Source organism: Halichoeres trimaculatus, unplaced genomic scaffold (assembly GCF_033239565.1).
Source record: "Halichoeres trimaculatus isolate MK-OKI-2021-1 unplaced genomic scaffold, fHalTri1.1 fHalTri1_scaffold_17, whole genome shotgun sequence".
NCBI classification, from domain to species: Eukaryota; Metazoa; Chordata; class Actinopteri; order Labriformes; family Labridae; genus Halichoeres; species Halichoeres trimaculatus.
This window is the reverse complement of record NW_027437195.1, coordinates 19,619,479-19,644,447: the sequence shown is the minus strand read 5'-3', so window position 1 is coordinate 19,644,447 and position 24,969 is coordinate 19,619,479. Positions and strand designations below refer to the sequence as shown.

General features: G+C 39.1%; 1 protein-coding gene across 2 annotated transcripts; it reads left to right on the top strand.

Moving 5' to 3' along the window:
• The first annotated feature begins 442 nt into the window (after window positions 1-442).
• Window positions 443-21,193, top strand: kcnk10b (potassium channel, subfamily K, member 10b). Of its 2 annotated transcripts, none has more exons than XM_074692246.1 (7): window positions 443-535; window positions 4,965-5,374; window positions 16,496-16,613; window positions 18,305-18,465; window positions 18,632-18,824; window positions 18,913-19,055; window positions 19,985-21,193. In XM_074692246.1, coding segments are annotated over exons 1-7 (1,674 nt in total). In that variant the 5' UTR covers window positions 443-534; the 3' UTR covers window positions 20,633-21,193. The 2 variants fall into 2 exon arrangements, with proteins under 2 accessions (XP_074548347.1, XP_074548346.1); XM_074692245.1 differs by lacking the exon at window positions 443-535 and adding an exon at window positions 746-1,134.
• The last annotated feature ends 3,776 nt before the right edge of the window (window positions 21,194-24,969 follow it).

Genomic DNA, 24,969 nt, shown 5'->3' with positions numbered 1-24,969 from the left:
GTACCATTAAAAAAAGCAAACACTGTTGCATATTAAAAGTTCTGATCCAAAATCTCAAATCTCCCATGAGACAACAGCCCCTCACTCCATGACAAAGGTCGAGTATGATGTTACTTGATAGGAGTCCCTTATTTCATCAGACTGACGTGGCAACTGTGTTGAAGCCATCAGCATAATTTCCCCAACATTCATGCTTGAAAGCCCAAATAATTAAACCAGTTGTACATATATTTCATGCTATTGATTTGACATATTTTTTACACTGTTGCCTGACAACAGTTTAGCCATGCAGTTGATTAATTGGCCACACCTTAATATGACCAATAGCGGCTGAATATAGTGTTTAGTAAGTCTAAAAGGGTGGCTGTAAGTTTATAAATAATGCAGTTTCCCATTGATGCGAATGATGTAATGGTTAAGTCTGCTGCTGATTTGGTGGAGTCTCTGACTTGCCGCCCTTCTCCATGTGCTCAGTCGCCGGTTGCCAAACGATGAGAGGATAATCCTGTTTTGGGGAAGAAAACGAGACAGAGGAGTAAGTAATATCAAAATATTGAAATTCTAAATGGAAAAAATAAATGTATGAAACAAATGTTTTAAGAAATGTTCCTTAAATGAATCGTAGTAAAAGCTATTTTGAGAAGGAAAAGGGTAGCATCGTTAACCGTTGTTTTAGCCACCAGTCATAGGCGCAGGTAAAGTTGGTCTCGTGGAAATACTACGACTGTCTTTGTGGACCGGGCCACAGCTGTGCACGCGCGTACGTGTGTCACGGGATGCGCCTGGGCACGACAGCTTCAGTGAAATGTCTCTGAAGTGTCTCAGTCAGTCCGTCAGGCGAGCCTCACGCGTCCAAACGAGGTGGTGTAAAAGGAGGAGGGGGGACAGCTGAGGCAGACAATGCGGTTTTGAGATGCGCTTATTGCTCCGTTTCACTTACTCTCGCATCCACAAAGAGATGATGTGCCGAGGATGCCAGGGAGGAACTAAACATAATTTGGCTGTTTTGTCTCCTCGGTTGTAATAAGCTTACTCCAAATACAAATTTCCTTTGGGGTTTAATTGAAAACAAGATCGAGATGAAATTTCCAATAGAAAACCCGAGGAAACAAGTTAACTGGGACCCCGAACAAGGTCAGTAAATGTTTTCATATGGTTTAATGACTTGAAAGCGTTTTTTCCTTTTAATAGTAGCGTTAATTTTATCGGCATGTACCCCAAATCTTCGAGACTCAATGCATTATGCAATACATTGAAGAGCTTTGTTGTTCACATTCGTCATTTTTTAGTAATACATCCAACCCTAATGTTTTCTGCCACGTTTAATTCTAATATCAGAAGGAGAACGATTAGTACAAGACAAAGCAGGTGGGATGATTTCTGTTCTCCATTCACTCCCTGTGTGCTCAGCTGAGGGGGGAGCGGACCTTCCAGTTCAAGCGTGCGGAAATAATGAACGTGAAACCGGAAATATCACCGTCTAAAAAATAATTTTACTCATTTGTGCTAATTGTAACCGTGTCTTCCGAAAAAAAAGTGAATAGTTTAATGAGTAGCCTATTTGCTTTTTGTTATAAGCGTGTGCTCTTTGGTGTTTGAACACAGGAAAACCAGATTGGATATGTTTGTAACACTTTTTATTTTAGCACCTGTGACTCAGAATTTTTGTGCTCTCCACAGTGCCAAAGCTGGTTTACTAAAATAATGGTACAAATTCAAACCTCTTCAGCAAGCAATTCAGAAAAAAAGACATATACAAGTTTAGAAATCATTCTTTAAAATATCTATAAACAAAAAAATTCATGGTTTGTATTTTGGTCTTCAAGTAATAAATATATGTGGAGTTCTATAAACGGTCCCACAGATTAGCTTAGCCATCTCCACTTGATGAACTCATTTGACCCTAAGAAGATGCATGCTGTTAACACTAGGCTACAAACCAGACTTACTTGGTATTATGTGTGTAGGCATTATGCTAGCATGTGGTTTTAACACAGCTATAGACTGTATAAAAGTGGGCAACATGACAGCTTCAAAAAGTAAAACAAAAAGTGTTCAGATTTCTTTCAAATGCAATCTGTAATGCTTTAAAAATAAATAAATAAACCAATGGCATGGCTTTTCAGCTATCATTCTTTTCTTTAGTATAGAAAAAGTTACCAAAATAATAGAAAATCTTTAATAACGTTGAAAAGAATGGTTGTAAACAAACCATCTGACTCCTGTCCGCAAATGTTTTGCTAGCTGTATTAGCATAGGGGTTTGAAATACAAAATTTTCTTGGGGAAACTATCATTTCATTTAATGCAAGTCATACCATTTTATCTGTGATTGTATCTGCTAATTTACATTTAAATATATTTTTCTGTTTAGAAACTAGATGCAACAGGATTATTTGCAAGAAAGTGGTTTAATCCTGAAATGATAATGTGACACCTGTTTAAACCCTGGATGATGAAAATGGGCTAGTACAACTGTCCCTGTGTTACAGCCATATCTTGTCTATCCTACTAAAAATAAATAAATAAATAAATAAATAAATAAATAAATAAATAAATGTTGAGAACTTTTAATGTATCAGTCCAGATGTTCCTGTAGTGTCATGAAGTTGATTTTTTGATTTTGGCTCAGCTGTTTAGATTTACAGCTTCAACCTGTCTAGCTCCAAAGGGGCAAACCGGGCAGGACCCAATATTTTTCTGTCCTGGTGCCTTTAATCCTAGGTAGTTTCATATTTAAGTCAGTGATAAACAGAATTTAAAATGTCAACGCTCTTGCCGACAATCTGCACACACCAAGAGATCAGTCGGAACTAGTCCTCGCAGTAAATACTAAAATGTGAAAAAAAGTTCACAGTACACTATTTGGTTCAGTTTGTGGCTTAATTGATGTAAATCTCTGAACCTACACAAGTTGTACAAGTCCAGACATGCCGGAGACAAGAGTGAGGGATAGAAGAGCGAAAGGAAGAGGGAGAGAGAGATAAAAGGCACGGCTTTCCACTAAGGCTTTATTTAATTTACAAAATCAATATGAAGCACATTCAGCTGTATGAGGGAATGGTTTTGCCTAACAGCACATGAAATTCAAACCACAAACCATATAAAATACATTTTTCCCATTTCCATTTACAATTTGACTTTAATTATTTTACCTGTCACTTTGTAACCCCTTGTATGTTTTGTTAAATTAAAGTGGGATGGATGCAGATTTAGATGCCTCTGAACAGCTGCATAGAGATGATTTATTCAATTTTACTCACTAACATGATGATCTGAAACACAATTAGTATCTCTAAAAGTCTAGTAAGGGACATTTTCCAGTAATTTTCTTTTTGCACCCATGAAAATTACATCACCATATACTGATGTGAGGTTCCCGTCTTTCTGCTGCTTCACTTTTCAGTCTTAATTTTCTAATTCATCTCTTGTTCTAAAAATAGCCTGGCAGTCACCGGCCTCAAAAAACCCGTGCTGTAAATTGAAAGTGGCAGTTTTGCACCTTTCCAAGCCCGTGACACCACTTTGCTGTTATTGATCCACGCATGATACGGGGATTAACTAACAAGATTCATAGCCTCTGGATCAGAGACAGAGACACTTCCTGGATGCCCTTGACTCATCAGGGTGGGGTCCGTGTCAGTGTGTGTGTTTTTGTACGTGCACGGTTTACTTAACACATCCCATAAGTGATGCCATCCCATTACACAAAAGAGCCCCCCCCCATAACAAATTCACTTTGTATTCCTACCTTCAAGAGTTGCATCATCGCAGACTCCACCCATGGCTCAGAGGCACACCAAGCTCTCTGAGGGGAGTAAGGTGGGGGCGTCAGGGGTGAAGGCCGGAGCTCTGAATAGCTAATTCAATTCTTTATGCACGTTCAAAGGGATCTAAATTTGGCTGCCTCTGTGTCTCTGCTTGTCTCTTTCTTGACCCGCACCAGCACGTGTATATTTATTATCAAATCCGTCCCCTAGCCAATGACTGAAAGTGGCACTTACCCCTAACTCAGCTCAGCAGCACTACTAGGGTTAGTTTTGGTAATGTGTGTGCTTCAAATATCAGGTATATTATCTTATTTCAACTCCATCTGCATGTACATTGATGGTATCTTGATGTTTTTTTCTTTTAATACAATGATTCAATACTCATGATTTCCTAATTAGTGATAGAGGTGGGACTTTTCATGCTCCGTTACACAGCACTAATGACTTTAACACATATAATCTGAAATCCACTTTCAGTTCAGTGATATATATTGAAGTGACGGTGTCTCCGTGCAGCTCTGACAAAGCTGTTGGCTGTATAACAGGCATCTTTGCTGATAGCTTTGAGTGTGGGCTTTGTGAAAAGCTCTTTATTATCTGAGAGTAATAAGAGGAAATCGCTTTCTAATGCTTCATGCAGGAGGCTATAGGTTTTCGAAGGCTGTAATGAGCCTCTGTTTACATCCTCTAGTGTGCTGTCCAAGCAATTTCCTCTGCAAGGACTCACAACACTGTCGGATGCTCAATTTATTGATATTTTCCACATTAGATTCACACGTTGTTGTTCTTTTTCCTGAAGTAAAGGAGAGGATTAACAAGTCTTTATAAGACCTGTGAAAGAAAATATCAGTTTTTTATTCCTGTATTTAAAAATAAGGCTAAAATAAAGGTTAAAATAGAAAAAAAGATCTTAAAACTCAGCTGATTAGCTCATTTTATTGCCTTATTATTGCCATAGAGTTTTTAATGTGGAGTCTGCAACCACATCAATACTGCAATTTCCTCATATGTCAAACAAATAATGCCTCAAAATACTATTTCTGAAACAAATTCTATTTTTTTTTATCTTCAATGTGATTCAGAGTCCCAGCTTTTATGTTTTCTTCCACATTTAGTGGTACCTGATCAGCTCAGTGTGTGTTTGTGGAGCCAAATGAAACATGAATCAGTTTCCTCTTTCCTCATTCCCTCCTAGTGGCGGTCCAGACCAACTTGGTACCCCCCAAAAAGGCCCAGCCTGGGATGGTGAAATCCAGTCTAGTCCAGGCCAGCGTGGCCACCATGCAGAACCCGATGGGCGTCGACCCAAAGGGCAACGGTCACTGTCCACTGCCACGCCTGTCCATCTCCTCCCGCTCTGCCAGTGTGGTGGCCAGCATGGACGCCAGCTGCGACGGCTCCGCTCTCCACTCGGTGATGAAGTGGAAGACTGTGCTGGCTGTGTTCTTTGTGGTGGTTCTCTACCTGGTCTGCGGAGGTCTGGCATTCAGGGCCCTGGAGCAGCCATTCGAGAGTGACCAGAAGAATAGCATCACTCTGGAGAAGGCCTCATTTTTGGAGAGACACCCCTGTGTCACCCCGGATGAGCTGGAGGTGCTCATCAAGGTGAGTAAAGAAAGATGTAACTTTTGGACTTTTATGCAAATCACAAGGAGCTCAGATAGCTCACTCAGTGGGCTTTAAATCTACATATCTCAAACTGATTAGCAAAAAGATAAGATGATAAGAAACTAAATGCAAATGATCTGTCTCATAAAACTGGGTGTCATTCAATTTGATTGGTAGATAAAAGGATAAAAGTCAGAGGACTGACCTTTATTGCAGCAGTTTTATAGATGGTGATTGCTATCGCGGATAATTAGGGGTTCTCGGGGTAATTAATTCTGGTGTTATTAGGAGGTCACATGGTCTTGGAGAGCTCAGATGTTTCCTCCTTTCATGTCTGGCTTGTCCTTCAGCAAATGAGGCCTTAATTCACGTGTCCATCAAAGAGAAACACGCACTCAGAGTTACGGTCATGTCTCATGAAAAGGGGTTATGTAACAGCTTGTGACATATGTACTTTCACAACTAATGCAGTTGAAGTTTATGGAAAAAAGACACGTGCACCGCTTTCTTTTTCCTGTCAGCCTTTTAGTAAAACGTCCACATAAAAGTGGGGTTAGCAGATGTGTGCACACAACAAGGAAAAGCCTGAAACACTCTGTGTGACTGAGTGGGCTGGGTGATATTAATTCTCACTGTTTATTGCTCACCTCTGTGGCCAGTTTACTGCTTTCACTGCAGCAGAAATGTCCTTGTACATGTTGCACTGATATTAATACCCAACAGTCATCATCAAAGTAGACTGCTTCTTTTATTCTATCTGCGTGTGCTAATTAGAGTTTTAACTGAAAACAAAGCCAAACAGAATGCTGGCATGTCTTGAAAACACAGAAAAGGGAATTTAGAAAATATTTGGGTCTGAAAGATGCAGAATGATGTGCTTGGTTTATGTCTTTCACATAAAAAAATATATGAAATATATGGAAACCTACACCTGCCACACCAGGAAAAAAAAAAAGAAAGATCTGTGCCGTTATAAAGTAAAACGTTTTTTGTTAGAGCAGTATAACAGTATAACAACACATTTATAACAAAATACCTTTCAACATTTTGCTTAAACACAATAAATGAAAATTCATAATTATATCACATTAAAGGTTTCATGTTTTAATTTGATGACTTAAACTGTGAAACTGAAACAGAGAACAGATAGCTAAATGGTTAAGAGATTATGGCGCTAACAGTTTTATGATACAACAAGTTGAATAGTAATATGTTGTAAGAAGAAACCTGTACTGTTATGTCATAATTATATGTTTCATGAGAAATATATTTTAATTGCATAAAAAACATTGTTATAACAGCTATCTTTTCACATTATAGCATGATACTGATGTTTTTTTTTTTCCTGGCCATAGTATGCTTTCGTCAAAGTAGCATATGCAGCACGTTGAATGTAAAATTGGATTCTTGTTTGAGCCTGCATCCGTTTCTGCACCTCTCCTCTTTAGCTTTAAAGAAAATAACAGCTCATTTAGCCGTCTGCAGTTTTCTCCTCCTTCACTCATTGTTCTCATGGTGTCATTTGAGGTTCCAGCATGCAGCTGTTTTCCAGCAAGAAATAAAAGAACACAAACCCACTGTGCTGCTTCTTAACAACATTCAAAAACCCCTACATGACTTGTAGTGAATAAAAAAACCTTGCACTCATTCCTCACACAGCTGAAATGTGAAATGAATTATGCTATCATAATAAAAACTATGCTTGGGGTCTTCTTTGGTGGAAGAAACTGCATGCAGTTGAAAGCTATTTATGGCATCAGTTGTTATCATTCTAGAGCCAGACTCTTGGGAATTATTTTGAAGATCTTCAGCTCGAGCACTGTCCATATCACTGTACAACTGTAAAACACTCCAGCTCTGTGGTTATACTCTAGATTGCTATACTTTGTAGGGGCACTTAGAACCCAGATATGTGATAGTGGGTGGGCTGGCAACCATTTAAGACTGTATATAGTTTGAGTATTATCATTGCAGAACATGTGCCTGCTTCTCTCTTCCTCCTGGTTGAGATATTGATGGGTAAATGTCAAAAGCGGACTTAGAGGCAGGTGCATCTTAGCAGGAAGCACAATAATACCTTCAGGGTCACCGCTGAGATACCCATAATTCACTGACACTTGACATCTGTTGGCAAACACGTTGTGCAGAGCACACTACAGCACATGCAGGTTCATGTTACATAATAACAAATTACTGTAATCCAGGAGAAAAGGACAAACCACTGTCTTCCCCTCTGTTTATCTTCATGGAGAATAAGGTCAGTCACTGTGACGCTGCGTCTATCTATCTATAGTTTCCTGGAGAGCATAAATGTCCACTCACTATTGATTCTGTTGTGTCTTCAATTTTTAGTTATCAAATTACCGTATGTAAATAACATTAGTAGTAAACAAGACCTACATTTCTTATTATAAAAGCATTTATTGTTTTTCCTGACTAAGAAGTATCTGTAGAAATATCTTATGTGGGTCAGATGAAAGTTGTCTCTCAGTTGGAAGGGTGAGGGTTTGATCAAAGGTCTAAGACTCCTCACCCTGAGCTGACCATGGCGGTGTGCGAAAGTGGTGTGAAAAAGGCATTAGACAATAAAATACCCACAAGAGTAGAGAAAGCGCTACATAACCACGGTGCTTACGCTCTACAATAAAGGCATTAGTACAGAATGAAATTCCAGAGTGAGGCTTCACAACGCCCACACGTTTTAAAAAAGGAAAGTAGCTCACGGCCACAGCAGGAATATTTTTTCATTTTACTCCAAGAGGAGTTTGGATTTATTTCTAGATCCTTCATGCTGGATATATTGAATGTAAAATTTAAGAGCCTGAGGATCTAATTGATTTCAAAGAAAGAACAAACTTCTGATACTTATTTGACCATATGATATGCTATAAAACCCAGTATGTTATTCATGATCATCTTTTATGAATTAATAAAGCATAGAGTTGTTTACCACATTAAGTGCAAAAACATGCATCACTGTTTGAGTTCACTTGAGACTGGCTCTTGAAGTCAGTGAAACTGTATTAAAGCATTTATAAAGATCCTAGATTGTATTATAAAATAATGTGGTCTTGAACATCGAACATCTGTCTCTGAGGCAGAGTTTGAAGCTTCTCGGAGTCAGATCCCATATAGAGGGTATGCACGTGACGTCACAGCAAGCAGAAGTTGCTGTGGTTACACCCAATGAGTGGTGGAATGAGGGGGATGAGTGGCAGTGTTGGTTTCATTTTCATTTAGCTATATTTTTCATAACCGAAACATTTTTGTCTTTGTGTTATTATGAACCTTGTGCTCGACATGATTTGTAAACTAGCTTAAACTGAGGCTAACTCAGTTTTCCAAATAAGGGGGGAACCTAAGCACAGCAGTTGTAGCTGTGCTGTAAACAGTATTTGATATTAATATGACTTAAATACTGTTGTGGAGACTATACGTCTATTAATAATGCAGACCACTTTAAGTACCAAAAGTACAAATAGATACTTTGTGTATTCACTTGGGTCAATACACTGTATACTGTAAATTGAATCATGTAGAGGCTTTTGTAGCTTTCAGGCTTTACATTGTGTGTTTTCCTGGCGTTAAAATCAGGTACAAATAAATGTCAGGATATGATTTCTGGCCATATGTCAATGTTTGTGGACCACTGGTTCTTTGTAGCTTTAACAAATCAATGCCGAGTCCAACTATCCTTAACTTCATGTCATATTCCACATTTTTCTGGTCTAGCTGTGTTTACACCCGCTCTCAGAAATGCTAAGTGAGGTTTGTTTTGCCACTCAGTCCGACTGAAGTGGGCCTGCACCAGAGGGGAAATGACGTGAATGTATACCCTCTGTTAGAAATGTCAAACTCAACCTAAGTTAGTGTGAAGTAAAGAAGTGGGCTTTGAGCCTCACTGCTAACAGCTGCAGTTTTTTATTCTCCACAATAAATATGTTAATTTAATGCTTTAAAAATCTGCTTTTTTGAATGTGTGCATGTGATTTCTGGTGCTTCCAGAGCCATCCTCAAGTGGACACTTGAGGAACTACAGTTTTAGCATTTTTAGTTTGGCTTTATTCCTCACAACGAATGGTTGCTACTTGATTAGAATACCCATATCTGATGCCGTAACAATCGTGTTTACAAGATTGGATTTTAGCCTCTATTTTGCGACAACTGATTTGATTTGGAAAATCAACTGATTTGATTTGGAAAATCAAATTTCTATTATCAAGACTTTGAGATATGTATGTATAAGACCATGGTTAATTTCACATTGAACAACAAAAAAAGGCACATTGTAGCTCAAACCTTGCTGGTTTTTGATTAGCTGTGAGTTAGTTAAAATCAGCAATTCCAATATATTGATCACTCTGTTTCTCGAGAAACCAACAGATGATGTCACTGAGACTTCATCCATGTTTCATTACTCTTTGCTGGCAACCTTTAAACTCTGGGATGTATTGAAACTGAACTGAAGCCTGCTCTTTCTTCCCCTGCCATGGTCACATGTCTTCCAAAGCCTTTTTCCTCAAACTAATACCTGTTTGAACTGATTTAGAGAGCATGCCAGAAAATACATCACAACCTTGCAGCACTAAACGTCTTTTCACAGCGTCAGCTGCTTTATATCTCATCCCTCTCCTATATCACACAGAGAATTACAGGTTGTGATTTAAGGTCACTTTATCAAGATGACATGTTCAAGTGGGAGTGGGATTGAAAAATGATTTGAGACATGTTGGCGTGTAGTTGGCTGAGTGTTAAGTTTGATTTATGAAGGAATGTGAGGATGATAAAAAAAACAGGAGTCAAACAGTCCACCGCTCAAGATGTTTACGGAGGAAAGAGAGCCAAGAGAGTTCTGTGACTTAAAAGGAAGTTATTAGTGTTTCAAAAAATCATCAAATTAGACACTTAAACAACTGTTTAATGGAAAAAACACTTTTTGCATGAGATGAAAGCATTTTTGAACACCTCGGATGTGAAATTGGTTGATTATGTTTGAAGTACATGTAATATCAAAGCCTTATAAAGAATTGTAAGGCCACATATAGTGTTATGCAAGGTTGTACCTTTTTTCCCATGTTGTCTGAGAGTGTTAAGTAAGAGGTTCACGATACAGCTGCTGTGTGCTCTCTGAATCACTCCAGCTTGAAATAACCCCAAAGAGAGACCCAACCACACGCTATTTAGTGCGCTCCACTTTCCACCTGAATGCATCTGATGATGGCTTCTTTAACACAGGTCTAGTGGATATTGGACTGCAAAATCGTCTCTCCTTCTTCCTCTACACCCACATCCATCCTCTCATTCTCACAGAAGCATCCTGTCTTTCCTTCCCTTGTGCTCAACCTTTGAGCCACAGATGAACTATCATGAGTTTGTAACAAAAAAAAAAAAGAAAAAAAAGAAAAATCAATGACCGTTTTTTTTCCTGTGGAGAAGTGTGGAAATCAAAACCTTTAGCATGGTGTGCTTTGGGTCCGGGGGGAATCAATTATTCATTGCACAGACCAGCAGTAATAGACCTCCTGCTGCAGCACTTGTAGCAGCAGCAGAATCATAGACAAGACAGGTTTCACCAGGAGGGGCTGATGCTGATGGTGTGTAATGTCCCCAAACTAATTTCAATACCTAATGCATAAAAACAAGGCTGATGAGATGTTTCACTAGGGTTTGACCAAAAAGGCAACACCACTTTCACAATGTCATGGGAAGCCATAAATGGAAATCTTTGTAGAAGTGTGTGTGGGCCTGGTTCCCGGTACTCGGTCCCAGAACCAGCCTCAAGTGACCGCTCAATGAGTTGCAGCTTTTCTGTATCAGCTTCATTTCTCTCTTTTGGAAGTTGCCACTTGTTTGTAAACCATCAGCTCTAACGACCAGCAGGGGGTAACTCAAACAATCCCCCAAAAGCAGACCATTGTTGTCAAAACAACAAAGAAAATGATTTCACTTCTCAGTTGATTTTGAAATCAGTTCACACACTCCCTATAACTTTAGAACCACATAGCTTTCACTTTATTCTGTGCAATACAAAAATATAATGCTCTCTGTGAAGTTCACTCAAGCATAACACTTTTCCTCAGCTGTCAAACTAAAGGGCCTCCAGGACATGCTTATCCATATAAGTCCCTGTCTGGTCTTCTTATACTGTAGAGTTCGTTATCAGCCTGTTCGTGCAGTGCCAAGCTGTCACTTAAACAAAGACCCCCTGTCTCGACGCAGCAGTGGTGACTCACTTGTTGTCAAACTGTTTGGCAGAGGAGTTGACAGAAAAATGACAACCATGGAAAGTGTGCACGTGTATCTATGTGCAACCTGTGAGATAGAAGATGAACAAGACACTGGCCAAGCTTTGTTCGACAGCATGTGTTGTTTGAGAGGTGTGAATATGTGTGTCTGTGTACGCTTGGTGACCTCCTCATGTCAGATTGAGCGTCTGTGCCGTCCACCTACCTGCTGTGCGCCCACAGAGAAAGCAGACCTAATTGGCTTTTTCCTGCGCCATGGGGATGACTCACGGCATGTGGAGCCGCGTCGGTATTGATACCAGTCAAGCCTGGTTTATTGATGAGTCATTTAACTGCAAATAAACTGTGATGAACATCGAGCTGCCTGCAGTTTAAGTACATCAGGACAAGAAACAAATGGCATGGTGATGTCTTATAGCATGAATAACATCATATTTACATATATTTACATCATAACATAATGATTTGAGTGTTTGTGAGAACCAACTGTGACTAATAGTTAAAAGTGATGAAAACACTGTTGGTAGTGACAGTTATTGTATCACATTACTGACACTCAGTGGTCTGTCTTTAGGAGGAGAATTTTAGAAACACTTTTTCTTCTAAATCAAGTGCAATGCTATTGCTATGGCCATGACCATTAATGTCTAATGTTGGGTCATTCTCTAAGTACTGCTTTAAGAATCTATGTTGTTATTATTGTTTGAGACCAACCAAACAAGGCAGCCCCTTGTTGTAGTGTAAGATGTTACTGCACTGATGGTACGAATTTGTCTCATGATTATGGATGCAGATTTTTTGTTTTTCTATTATTACTCATCAAAAATGGTTAAGATCATTTCATTATTACCAAACTGACTTTTTCTCAAAAAGGTAGGGAAGTACCCTACATTGAGTTCCTTGTTAACATCCCTCTGTGATTTTTGAATTCTCAAAATGATTTTTTTTGAAACTGGTGCCTCCTTGTAATAAGGTATTCCTACCAGATGTGGCAGAAGTGCATCGTGCAGGTGTTGGCAAATTATATTAGAAGAAGGATGTTAACCATATAAAATAGCTGTAGAAGAAGAAAAAATTAGCAATACTTGTTGGAAAAATGGGTCAAGTACAAGCAGCGAGCTCAAAGTGCCAAAGCTTTATGTGTGAAATCTGCAGTTCACTGAGTGTCCACTTAAAGCTGGCCGCTAAAAGGCAGGCGACCGCCTATACACCAAGATGAAAAAAAATAGACTTTTACAGCATTAAAACTTGTAGTTACAGCTTGGTTCAAAAAAACGTCCTGTTTCTGAAGTTCGATTTCTCCAACGTACGCACTGTACAGGGCTTGAATTTTTTGTACCTCAGTGGTTTAAAAGATTTTAAGATTGAGCTTTACTCAGTCAGAGGCACAGCTCAAATGACTGACAGGTCTGGCACACTGTAGCTGTTAGTGAGGAGGCTCAAGGCCCACCTCTTTAGTAAGCAGTTACAACACAAAATGCTTCATATCTCTGTTTGAGAAACAGATGGATGATATGACAGAAACTACATCCATATTTCATACAGTCTATGGTGTAGTGCTGTGTCAAACACCGGCATAAATGTTAAAACAAACAGCCTACTAGATGGCAGCCACCGCAATGGTTCTTTGGCCTGAAATCTGCTGATTACCTCTGCACTTGTACGAAAGATTTTGATTACAGAATTATATGAAGTGAAGTATTTTTCATTGAGGCAATTCTAGCCCCATTTCAGTAAGGGCTCCTTTTCATAATCCTGATCTTGACTGCTCATTTGTTCTATTACTTTAAAATCAAAAGCCCTGTTTCCACCAAGCGGTTTAGTTTGATTTGTCTTGGCATTGCATACATTTTATGGCGTTTCCACTGACTAATTCTTGGACAGATCCCTAAATAACTGAGACGGGCCGTCCCACTTTTTGGGATCCTTCCGTTGGGGTGCCAGACTAAATTGATCTGATCTCGGAAGGTGGAGCTACAACACTGCAGACCGTTAATCGATCAAAAGAACAGTCACTTACTGTGCAATGGCGGCTGTATTTCTCCTGGCGTCACAGACTTCTCTGAAACAAAGCTTGATTGCACTTTGTATCAAAGAGCTACATGCTAATCACAGAGAGGATGAAATGCTGCATGTCTTCCGTCTATGCTCTTTGTTTACTGTGTCGCGTTTTTCTTCTTCGTTGGATTTATTAGCGGAGTACACTGTGTCACACTGCCATGGCATCTCACTATAATGTTACTGATGTGGCGGTTGGCATCCAGCTTACACGCCATCTAGCACGAAGGGGCACAGTTGACTATGGAAACACAAACAGGACCAAGCTTAACCTATCCGACTCTTACCAAACCATACTGATCTGAACTGGACTGCTTGGTGGAAACGGGCAAAACAGACCCAATATGAACTAACACTTCTATTAGAATCAAACCAGCTATATCTGTGGTGGACCTACAATTCTACATTGGCAGTCATTTAGAGGGTACTATAGGTCACTGTAATGGCTATAGAGAAACAGCAGAGGAGAGTGTTGACACCAGCTCACAGTGAGGAGGGTTGAAGGAGAGATTGAAGCAGCTGGACAGCTGCTGTCACCTGCTGTGAAGCCGAAAGAGACACAGAGAAGATGAAACTCTGCCATGAGTTAGCTTGCTCCTTGATAAAGCCACAGCTGGAAGAAAAAACACACATTTGTGTGAAAAAAAAGATTATCTGTAATCTGGATTTTTAGTGATCTCAGTCGCCAGTGAAATAGATACAAAACCACAGACTCCTGTCCTATATATCACACTTCAACAGAAATCCAAGTCACCATCCTCGTGCTTCAAAAATGCATGTGCATGTGGAGGATTTTCCAAATCTATAATGCAGCGTGAACTTGGCAAGACACAAATAGAACTTCTCATAAAGTATTCACTTTCAATGTAGGGCTATTAATAGCCCTCCCTTGCCCCCAGAATTGGCTTGTTTGGGATTTATTGTATTATTAATTCTTTGAATTCTGGCAAATTAAAGCAGCTATGTCTGTGAAAAAAAGTTTGAAATTACATCAGGATAACTAAAAGTGCTCTTGTGCACTGGTGGAGCTGAGGTTATCACATGCAGGATTATGAGTAGGCATGTGCAGCGATGTGAAAGTGGTCCTCCTCTCTGTCTGCTTTCAAATGTGTGTCACGAGAGTTGATTCATATTTTATAATATGGACTTTCATCTCGCTAACAGCTTGCTTGAATAGATTGGGGGTTGCTCTGAATGAAGAAGCTGTGTGTTACATCTCGCCAGGCTATTTCTGACCCACAGGCAGCACTAATATTAACTCAAATGCCCCCAGAACCCATGTTTAATTGGAAGCAGGGGTAAAATAAAAGCTTTTCTGCCAATAAAACAGGGAGTTTAGTAACAAAACAAGTAGATGAGACTCTCATTGCTTCATAACAAAGCACAGAAGGAGATCAGGGAGAATAATGATGCGGTAAATGCAGAGCATTGTAACTTCTTAATGATTCCCCCAGCACTAGATGAGCTGGGGGAGTATAGAATAAGGCTGACACTAAAGAATCAAATGATGGGCAGTTTTTCCTCTCTTGTAGATTTAGTCAGTTTGAACAGAAAGAGCATGCACATTTGTTGAGAAAAGGAAACAAAAAAAAACATATACCAATATAAACCATATAAACAGTTCCATGAAGGAATGGTAGAAATCATTTTTCTTAATAAATACAAAAGACCATGCACAGGGTATCACAATACTGAGGTGATTAAAGCCCCTGTGGGGGGAAGGGGGGCAGACAATCCTTGTTTAAACTGTTAGTGGCAAAGATTCACAGTTTGGGGTATGATGTATTATTAAAGCATTTAGAGATTTTAGCTGGTTATCCAGACTGAAATAAATTTTTGTGACCATATATTACCTGCAAAAACAAACCAAACCATCGGCAACAACACTGTGTATTTGTTGTAATTTTGATACCTGCCACTCCTGCTATGGATAAGTATGACAAGAAAAGTTACACCAGGCTAAAAAAACTAAAATAAATATATATATATATATATATATATATATATATATTTATGTTCAAAAAATACCCCTACATGTATGAGACCTTTTTTATACATAGAGGGCGCCAAAACAAACACAAACATCAAGTTCTCACAGGACCTTCAAAAAAAAAGGTAGAGAACTTTTAAGAAAGCGAAAACTACCCACACAAGCACAGGCACATCTGCAGTTAGATAATGCTTTGTTCCTAGGGGGCACCAAAACAACAGGAATAGAAAGTTTTTTAAATTCTATGTTTAAATCATAAATGCTGTTTCCTTTTGTAACCTGACAGCATGATTCGATATCATTGTCATGCAAAATTACATAAAACTGATTGAATGAATTTCATTAAGTGCACCCTGTCTCCTGTGTTATAAGGTCCCATGATTTTCAGGTTGAATGGATTCCCTCCATCTAACTCACATTACCTTCCCCCATTTTCAGGACCTTCCCCACAAGCTCTCTCTTTGCTTCCCTCGTTGTTTTTTATGAGGCGGTATGACCTTCCAGGTTGATCTGAAGATAAACGGATGCTCTTCATCCTCAGTTACCCCACGAGTGTTACACAATCAGATGAAGGGGTCGCACGCGAATGCACACAACAGTCAGCCCATAAGCATTGTCAGGTGGTGGGGGTTATGTGCCTACTCTTTTCAAAGCTATATTGTAAAATCAAAGCAGACCTCTTTTGTCTTTTCACAAAAGCTTGACATTTTCTTCTTCTTTTCATGAGAACCCAAGGAAAAAAAGTCTGACTGTTGGACTTGTGTTTTTCGACCTGTACCTTAAGAAACTGTGATCATAATAACTGATACATTTTGCTTGTTTCAGCACGCCATCGATGCAGTGAGTGCAGGAGTGAGTCCTGTAGGAGTCACATCCTACAACTCGAGCTACTGGGACCTGGGTAGTGCCTTCTTCTTCGCAGGAACTGTCATTACAACTATAGGTAAGGATTTAACTCTTCAATACACCAACAAACACCAACTTAATGAACTTTGACAGTCAATACACCTTCTATTTGGTTGTCAAAATATTTGTTATTGTTTAACAGCTTTTTCTTGCAGCTCTATTTTGGCGTGATGACACTAATAATGAGAAAGAACCTCCTTAAAGAAGCCTGAATTATATTTTAACACTAAAGTATAAATATGACAAATCTGTTCAGTATTACACATTTTAAAGAGGGGGTATTCTCATTTTTTTTTTTTGGGGGGGGGGGGGGGGGGGGGGGGGGGGGGGGGGGCTCTATACTGTCCCTCTGGTACCCTCGTAACAGCTCATATTAATTGTTTTTATTTTCTTATTTGAATGTTTTAGGGAACCCTTATGTCTGAAACATTTTAGCCTCTGTCTCTTTAAGACTTCCAAATTCACAACCCCCCTTCCCTCTGATTGGCCACCCCTCTGGATGGCCTGTCAGGGGCAAAATTCCACTGTGTTGTAAATTAGCTAAGAGATCCTGATGCGATCCTGATTGTACAGGTTTAGTTCGGACATCCAGCATTGTTACTTTATTTCCATATTAGATATATTTCAAGGCATAACACCCCCTCTTTAAGTGTTCCATGAAAAAATCATCCTGCAAACACCAGCTGTGTGATGAATTAGGTATCAAGTTGCCACTTTTACAATTGTGTTGATCCTTCCAGAATAGTTTTGTGAAAGCAAAAAAGAAGCCATAGAAGTTCATTAGGTAAAATTTATCCTTACAAGTTGAAATACAGTGATAGCTTAAACAAGTTGTAAAGATCACTAGCTTTGAAGATAGACAGAAAAACCAGACCCTTTCTTGCTTTCAAAAACATATTGACGATTGTTTACCAAAGATTAATTTCAGATATAAAACTAGAAGCCTTTAGATACCAGAACCTTTGATCAGATGAGACTATTTAACATCAGACCTTCGGCTCCAATTTAACAGCTAATGTTCTGTTTTTGTACTCTCTGAATTAGAAGCGTGTTTCATCTTTTGGGAAATAATGAGGCCTAATATCCCTGACCTGCTGTGATGCTGAAGTCTGGCAGTTTAGATGACCGTGACATTTGCTGATAAGCAGCACAGCGTTGCGTGGCTTCATTAAGTTTACTGCCGTGATATAACAAATCAGAGTAGAAAAACAAGACCTTCAGCAGTTCCGCTTTGAATTACACATGAGTTACTTATTCAGAATCCAATGAAAAACTTGTGATTAGACTGGTCTGAACAGCAAAATAATCTAATAAAAAGAAAAGATGCTGCAAAAGCAAAGAGGAAGTTAGGCACAAACAGGATGCATGCTACACTTCTTACATATTTGTGTCACACAGGGAAATTTGAGGACTTGGTTCAAATGTTTTTTTTCTGTCCCCCTTGCTTCTCCATTGTATTTCTGTCATTTTAAAGTCACAACTGATGCAATTTTCTCTTCAGGGAGCCTAATTATTGGCTGTCTTAGATCGTACTTACCACAGACTGATTCTTGAACACACAAGCAGTACAGATGGAGTCTATTGATTGTGTTGCATAAGAAAATTTTTTGCCTCTTCTTCACCTTTTTCCCTTCTTTGTTTTCCCTGTTTCTGTCCTCACTGGCATGAATTTTTACTTATTCACTCTAAACTTTGCCTTCTTGCTCATGGTGTCCTTGTTTCTAACAGGTTATGGAAACATAGCTCCGAGCACGGAAGGCGGGAAAATCTTTTGCATCCTTTATGCCATATTTGGCATCCCTCTCTTTGGCTTCTTGTTGGCGGGGATTGGAGACCAGCTGGGGACCATCTTTGTGAAAAGCATCCTGAGAGTCGAGAGGATATTCAGGGTGAGCTTTAAGAGTTTGCAAATGATTTTGTGTTGATGTACTTTTTTGGTTCTAGCTTTTTGTTCCATTGTGTGTAACAATTTCCTTTTAAGTGTCTTTGACTGTTTGATGAGTTTTAAGTCTTATCATAGCTTTTCTAATAGCATCTCCTTTTTGTTTTTCTCAGCAAAAACACAGACAGATCAGCCAGACGAAGATCAGAGTGACATCCACCATCCTGTTCATCCTGGCTGGCTGCATTGTTTTCGTCACCATCCCTGCCATCATCTTCAAACACATTGAGGGCTGGACCACACTGGAGTCCATCTACTTTGTTGTCATCACACTCACCACCGTGGGAATAGGAGACTATGTGGCAGGTAGAGCAGGTTTTATTCACTCATGATTTAGATGAACATTTTGTCTGACTTTTGTAGCTCATTCTTCAAATGTTCAACTCCCTTTCAGGTGGAAACCGTAGAATTGATTACATGAAGTGGTACAAGCCTCTGGTGTGGTTCTGGATCTTAGTGGGTTTGGCTTACTTTGCTGCAGTCCTGAGCATGATTGGAGACTGGCTTCGAGTCCTTTCTAAAAAGACCAAAGAGGAGGTGAGGATCATTCAATTACTCCGCTCAGTATTACATTAGAGAGGTGGGAATTGAAAGGTCGCTCGGTTGCTGCCTCATGTGCTTACTTTGTCTATCGATCAGATTCAAAAGGTTCCTTCACCAAGTCTGGGCAGAATGTGCCATCTCTTGGCACAAATTGATGAACAATTTTTAGACATGTCGTAACTAGTAAATAATCATTACTAAATAAGCCACAAACACAAAAAAAGAATAATAAAGTGGTCCTACATCAGGGCTGTGTTTTAAAGTTATACCCAATTTTATTGACTTTTATGCAAGCATAAAGAAATACCCCTTAATTTAATTCAGATGTCTTTAAATATTACACATGTTCCTTTAAGATGGCTTTACTAGCTACTCATTACCAACCTGTCATGTTATCCTGGAGTAATTTTGACCCCAAATGAAATCCTTTGCTATTAAAAAGCACAGTATCCATATTTTGTAAACAAGGTCTGTTGGTCCTAAATTTTTTTAAAAAAGGGGAAAAAATAGGAAAAATATGGTCATGGGTTAACTGAAGTAAGACTAAAAGTGTAACACAGAATTTATGACAATTTGAACTTTATGCTTAAAAACAGTAAAACCAGGTTGAGTCATTTTTGGCTTCAGAGGACAAAAGTGTATGGTACACAGGAGGACATAGTGAGGGCTGGTGGGAGGAATAAAACTTGATCCAAAGTTGTTTCAAAGTTGCAGAAGATTTAGGATTGCTTCAGCAGTTTTTGAAACCTGAATAAAAGTTGGCTTTCAGGACCTTAAAACACATATAGTTTAAAGTTCCAGGGGTACCTGACAGATATTTCATGATAGATTTCTACGTACTGTACCTTGAATATTCTGCTGATATAGAATGTAAACTGTTTTTCTTTTAAAATTTGTTCTTAATTGTGGTCCTGCTTTCTCAGGTTGGGGAGATTAAAGCTCATGCTGCTGAATGGAAAGCAAATGTGCGAGCAGAGTTCCGTGAAACGCGACGGCGCCTGAGTGTTGAGATCCATGACAAGCTGCAAAGAGCCGCCACCATCCGCAGCATGGAGCGCCGTCAACTCGGCTTGGAGCAGCGAGCTCACTCCCTGGACATGCTGTCTCCTGAGAAGCGGGCCTTGTTTGCCAGCCTGGATGCCGGCCGATTCAAGACTTCATCCCAGGAGAGCATTGACACCAAGCTTAACAACCTGAGACTGAAGGGGGCCTGTGAGCCCTACGACCATCAGGGGATTGAGCAACAACCACAGACGGCGTCCTCTTCAGAGGAAAATCTCTTCAACCTGCGCTTTGGGTCCCTCACCAAACTTGCAAGACGTAACAAAAGCAGAGAGCTGCGGAGAAACATCACCGACGACATGCGACGAGCCAGTGTGTGCGTAAACAACGGCAGTGCCATGCTGGGTGAGGAGAGGACAGAGGAAGAAGACAGTGGGGAGCTAGATGAGGAAGTGGAGGAAAGTAAAGAGGGAAACATCAGTCTGACAAACCTGTCTCAGTATGCAAAGGATCGCAGCAAACTAAATGGCTTTTCTCCTGTGCAGGCCAAAGATGGAGAGAATGACTAAGTACTGAAAGACTTGGAGACTTAGAGACAGAGGAAAAGATATAGACACAGAGATGCAGAACAAGAGTGCATGGTCCCTTGACGTGTCAAGAAATGTGCCTTTCTGTTTCCTATGTGAGGATTGGAACTGCTCTCAGGAAATTTAGTCATCGTGCCATAGCCATGGGAAGAAGATGTCCTGCCAAAAATGAATGAAATGAAGAGACAGAGGAGACTGTAGTGATAAATACCTCATATCAGATGCATCTGTTCAGTTGACCAGATTTATCCATTTTCCTCATAGATCATGCTCTGGTGGTATGCTTAAGTAACATTAAAGGTTATGGGTCATAAAGACTTAAAGAGGGGGTATTATGCTTTCCCATTTTTTAAATGTGGACATAAAGTAACAACTCTGGATGTCCATACTAATCATGATCAAACTTTGAAACATATTTGAATATTGTGGAAATCTTTGATTCTGTCTGTAAACTGCTCAAAATGGTTCGTTCTATCAATGGCATGAGATCTTTGGCTGATAAGCACGAGATCTTAACGAGACCGACTGAAACAATGATGTCAGCCAATCAGAAGGAAGGGGGTTCTGAAGCAAGACGCCTTAAAGGGACAGCAGCTACAATGAAGTATGTCTGATAGAGGAATAAATAAAGATAAATAAATTATTCTAAAATACCAGTTTGAGACAAATACAGACTTTCTGAGCTGTAAATTATGTGAAGCTATTTTTGGGTAAGTATAAAGCCTAAAAAAAAAGTACAGTACTCCCTCTTTAAAGTAATAGCAGAAACTCAGTCAGACTGCCTCTCTGGCTTTGTTCAAACATCTTTTCTGTTTCCAACACTTGTCCCAGAAGTAGAGCTTCCACCCTGAGCCATTTGTGAGAGGACAATGGCTGCCAAGTGCATATTGTGAATGGGCTTCTTGAGAACTTTAGCTTCCACAGGAGCTGCCTGTCCAGCTTCATCGTCTTCTAACCCGGAAGACTCCAGCTGTCTGTTCACGTTGAATCATACATTTCAACAATGGGGGCAGGACATTCAGAGCGAACTCCGTGTCGTCCATCTCGAGAGACATTATCGATCTCCACTTTGTCATCTCATAGCGTGGTGGCTATTTTTAGCTCAGTAGCCTGGTACAAAAGGAATTCTAATGAATGGAGAGTGGAGGTTGAGTCCCTGCTGGATCAATAGCTGTGCAAGCATTTACAAAGCAGGCATGTACAATTAACCCTACACGGTGTATGATTTTGAAAATGTAGCCTTAGGGTAACTGAATATACTACACAGAACAGTTAGAGCTTGTAAACAAACTACTCACCTTGATTGTGCATGGTTATCAAAACACAACCAAAGCAATGAACACAAAAACTGCTTAAAAGCTTGATTTACATCCCTAATAATATTTTATTTTGTTTCAAGGGAGAAAAAAACTGTATATCTAAAATGACTGATACTTTTTACATTTCTGGATTAACAAGCTGGATCGCACTTGACACACACATTTAGTCACCACTGGCCATGAGATTGTCAGGAAACACTTTGAGTATTTTATTCACTCTATCACAAGCTGAATGTGATAGCTCCTGTTGTTTTTTTAAACTACTGAATGTGATGCTGTTGATTTTTTACTCACCAAGCATGTTTGCACCTTTGTTCGCTTCTTTTTGTACAAGCAAAGCACTTCGGTGGAATTTCTAGTTGAATTGTAAAATATGAACTACATTTTCTTTCTTTCTTTTTTTAAACTTCCTTTATGGTTTTTACACTGAAGCTTGTTTGATTCAGAGTTGCACTCACTGAAATATCTGTTTTGAGTCTAGTTGTAATGCAGAAACTTGTGGCGCTGTATCACAACATTTAAAAATTGGGATATTAAATGTATCACTAGCATGCTTTTTTTATGCTGAGCCAGTCACACACACACACACACACACACACACACACACACACACACACACACACACACACACACACACACACACACACGTACACACACACACACACGTACACACACACACACACACACACACACACACACACACACACACCTTATTTGTACCTTATTTGAATTGTACGACCTTTTCCATGAATTTGACCACAACCTGTGAGAAGTTGAGTATTTGTTATGTACAGTTTCTTTTATGAACAGATCACATTAAATGTAGTGAGTGCCTTTAACTACTTAATAAACATGACATGAGAAATGTTAACAGCGATAACTGTGTTATGAATAAATGCATTGGCTTTTTACTTAATAATTTGCTGGTGCTGTAACAGAGGTCATAGGAAAGGTTTGCTTTTTAAAGTCTGGAAAGAAGAGGGTCTGGGGGGGGGGCTGTGACTACAACCCTTATTATATCAAGACTAACAGGTAGACAATGGTTCTTCTCTTACATCACAGGAGCTTCTTGTCCCCAGAGGCCACTTTTGCTTCAAAGACACCAGGGGTGATCAAGGGAGTGTTTCAATCTATAATCTGACTGTTTGGTATTCCTAAAAATCCTTGTTTTGTGCACTTTACCTTTAAGATTCACATCTAGAAATCCAAAGGATGGATATAATTCTGATTCATGCCTAAACTTGCTCACACAACTTTAGCCCAGGTCAAGACCATAAAGTGCTCATGGCTGATAGACGGTGCTTTGATGTTCAAGTGACAGGTATCATCTGATACTGCTAAAAAAAAAGATTTGGGGCTTCTCTCAGCCTTTTTATTGTATTAACAAAGTAAAAAATATTGATATTACATGGTAGCACGATGCTGCCATCTCTTTAGTTATAAAGTAGTAGTAACATAGTAATTAATTAATTAATTACATTGGACAGGATACAACAGGCTAGACATCATTGATATAAATATTAATTCATAAACCATGTAATGATATTGTTTTGGTTTCTCAAAGCCATATCTACAGAGATGATATGGTAATACTATAGTAATAAACCAGCAATAACATGTGAACATGATACAGCAGACTAACCATGACTGTGAAAAATAGCAATACGAACAGCCTGCACAATCGACCAAACAAAATAATTGGTTTCTTACAGTCATCGTTGTGGTACTAGTGAAGTAATAACATAGTGATAATATTGTAAAAACTTCTGCAAGAACATTGGGATGGGATACAGCAGCTAAGACAAAATTAATGTAAACAACAATACATAAACCATGCAATAAAAGAAATAAAAAAGTTCTTATGTCCACCTCCAGAGTAATAATATAGTAATTACTTAGTAATAAACTCCAGCCATTACATAGGGGGCCAGGATACAGCAGACTAGACATGACTAATGTTAATATCAATACATAAACATGGAATTGATATGGATGGATATTCAAGACATTTCTTAGGAATAGTATAGTAACAATATAGATAAAAAAATGGATTAAAATTCAACAATAATCTATTCTTTTGCTAAAAAATTGTAGTCAAAGTGAAAATGTTAACCAGCATACTGTGCAAATTTTTAATGTTAATAATAATCATAAATAAATGTCACTATCTACTGAGCTTCTTTGATACACATTGTACATCCATGATGTGATAAGAGGAAAAACACAAGTCACAGAAAACAAAGTTAAAATACTTGAAAACTAAACAAATAAAACACAATACATCATCAAAACCTTGTTTCTCTGAAAACTTGAGGTTATTTTCCATCTTTTCTCACTAACCTTTTTCTTTTTAATGTACATTACTTATGTATCTGTCTCTCCGCAGCTTTTCGGTAATCAAGCAACAAGACTGATTATGTAAGTGACTCTCAGAGTGTCACAACATAGCACTGAGATATCCACGGGTGCATGTCTCGCACAGAACTATAGTTGTGTGTGTGTGTGTGTGTGTGTGTGTGTGTGTGTGTGTGTGTGTGTGTGTGTGTGTGTGTGTGTGTGTGTGTGTGTGTGATTCCGTGGAGGTTTTTCCTTCAATGTTAATGTGAGACCCAATCAACACATCTTGTCATCCTTATTTTCTTCCCTTTTGTTCTCAGCAAAGGATTTTATTCTTTGTTGATTTATTATCTTTTCTCTATATCTGGGATGTTTTCAGAGGTGGGCTTAGTTACTCGTGGACATTACTAGAATGCAATCATGAGCTTTCTGTGGCACTATGATCCAAGACAAATTTTCTTCAGGAGACCAAAAAGTTCATCCTCAGTCATCCTCAGCCTTATTCTTACCCATCAACAGACATAAAACTTTGATGATGTTTAATCCCTCAGTTCTCTTCAAAAACACATTATATCCATAAAGATGAAAGGATTTCTTTGAGTCTTTAAATTCAATTAGCAGTCACTCAACTTGTCTGTGATCTTTCTTACTATATGAGAACAG